At 33.1% G+C, this 2561-nt stretch overlaps 1 protein-coding gene across 1 annotated transcript; it reads left to right on the forward strand.

Moving 5' to 3' along the window:
• On the forward strand, positions 1-1429 carry LOC145060096 (uncharacterized). The gene is made up of 3 exons (XM_079007821.1): positions 1-543; positions 635-845; positions 954-1429. The coding sequence occupies exons 1-3, from the start codon at positions 1-3 to the stop codon at positions 1427-1429; spliced, it is 1230 nt and encodes a 409-aa protein (XP_078863947.1).
• Positions 1430-2561: the final 1132 nt, after the last annotated feature.

A 2561-nucleotide genomic window follows, 5' to 3' on the forward strand; every position in this document is an offset into this window, starting at 1 on the left:
ATGGCCAGTGACTGTGAAAGTGATAACTCATATGACAGTGATGACTCATGTGATGAAATTGAAGAAAATGAAGAGATTCAAACACTTCTTTTATGTGGGCTTGCTATCAAAGGGTTACTATTTACTCAAAAACCAAAATACGTACGTAGACGTCACCGTTCATCTTCACGCACAGGAAGCATGCTTATCAGTGAAATACTTAACGATCATGAGAGCCGATGTTATGAACTTTTCAGATTACAAGTCCCAGTTTTCAACATGTTATGTAGGGATCTTGTTGCACATTACAGGTTAAAGAAATCACATCGTGTATCTATTGAAGTGTCCCTTGGTATTTTCTTGTTGTACTTAGCGCATGGATGTGGAAATCCATTAGTTCAAAAGTTCTTTAATCATTCTGGGGAAACAATCCATAGGATTTTTCATAAAGTCTTGGATGTTGTGGTTAACCTAAGTAAGGACATCATCAAACCAAATGCTAACTACAACGAAACTATACCAGAACATATTTTAAATAAGCCTCGGTATTATCCATACTTCAAGGTAGTTATTTTGTTGCAAAGTTATGTTATTTGGTGAATTTGTGTAATTTTAAAAATAATTGTTAACTTATTTTTTTTTTTTGAAATTGTAGGATTATATTGGTGCCATGGATAGAACACACGTGAAGGCCTCTGTTCCACAACGTGACCAAATCAAATACATTGGACGAAAGAATTGTGTTACTCAAAATATTATGGCAGCATGTGATTTCAACATGTGCTTTACCTTTGCTTGGGCTGGATGGGAGGGGACTGCACATGACACAAGATTTTCAATGAAGCACGAAGGAGACGTGAAGTTAAGTTTCCACTTCCAGCCGATGGTTAGTATCATTACTTATCAATAGAAGTTTTATATTTTCAAATGGTATAAATGAATAACAATCATATGCTTTATTTGTACCTCTATAGGTAAGTATTACCTTGAAGACGCCGTATATCCTAATACAAAAAGTTATCTTGCTCCCTACAAAGGTTCAAACATCCGTTATCATATTCCTGATTTTCGACGTGGACAGACTCGTGCCTCGAGGGAACCAAAAGGCTTCAAAGAAAAAATTAACTATTATCATTCGTCACTTCGCAATGTAATTGAACGAACTTTTGGAGTCTGGAAGGCTCGATGGGTGTTACTAAGAGATATGCATGTAAATTACGACTTCGAGACCCAAGTTAAAATTGTGCTAGCTTCAATGGCGATTCACAATTACATTAGAATGAGTGGTAGTGGTGATGCAACATTTCAAATAGCGCAAGAAGAATCTTATATTCCGCGTAATGATGAAGGACCCGATGATGGTATTGAGCCACATGACAAAGTATCGAGTAGACAACGTAGAAGTGAGGATATGTATATGAGTGCAGTACACAATATGATTGCGGGATAGAGTTTCTCAAGTTCAAACACTTGTGCACGTAATGGCGTATGATTTGTTTTGAAACTCTTTAGTATTTTCATTTTATGGTTTAATGTAGTAGCATGAAACTATTTTGGATATTTTGGATAATATGGATTTGGAATGAAATTTGTGGTCTCATATAACACACACACACACACACACACACATATATATATATATATATATATATATATATGTTTTTTTTAGTTCTTATGAATAAGAAAATTATTATTATTATTTAAAAAACAAAAATGTATTGTTTTAATAAGAAAAATATGTTAACATATAAGAGGAAACCCTTTTTGGTCATTCTACTCATATAAGCTGTTTTGTTTGTCAAACACTTAAAAATGCTTATTGTTTATTGCTTATTTTCACCACAATAAGCTAATCTAAAGACTTTTTAAAAAATTGATTATTCCCACCGCAATAAGCTAATAAGCTAAAAACAAATTTATCCAAACACCCCCTAAGTTTTCAAAACTAGAATCTTTATAGACAAATATTTATAACATCATATGGTAAGCTAGTCGATACAACTCCTTTAATGCAACCAATATATCATCACAGATAAAGAAGCTCAAAATACACCATGGAATCGCTTATAAAATCTTGAGTGTGGGTTTTAAAACCTTGCAAACATTAAAGATAAATCAAGAAAAATGGAGATCGTTGAGCAACACCATCCATCTATTGTGCGTTCTTCTAATACTTTTGTTTTTTAATTTGTTCATTGTCTGAGAAAGGTAGACGCAAACTCTAATGGATAAGATAAAACTGAAATTCGAATACATGATCAAAGATTTCAAATGTATTCAACTTTACCTTAATAAAGAGTTGAAGAGGGAAAAGATGCAACGATAATAACAAGCTTGGCACACAGCTCAAAGATGGCCATGCGATCATACTAATCTACAACTTCTTCTCTGATTTCAAACTCTTTTTCCACCCAAACTCTAAAGTTACACCACATGCTATTATGACTAAATCATCCGCCTGTTTGATATGTCTTCTTAAGACATGAAAAATACTTTTATCAATAGAAAGTTTATTTAGACATTTCATTGAATACCTCATATGCATGTAAAAGAGAAATATAGATAGTAATCTTTCAATGAAA

The sequence above is a fragment of the Lactuca serriola genome, chromosome 6, assembly GCF_051521515.1.
Source record: "Lactuca serriola cultivar US96UC23 chromosome 6, Lser_US96UC23_V15, whole genome shotgun sequence".
NCBI lineage: Eukaryota > Viridiplantae > Streptophyta > Magnoliopsida > Asterales > Asteraceae > Lactuca > Lactuca serriola.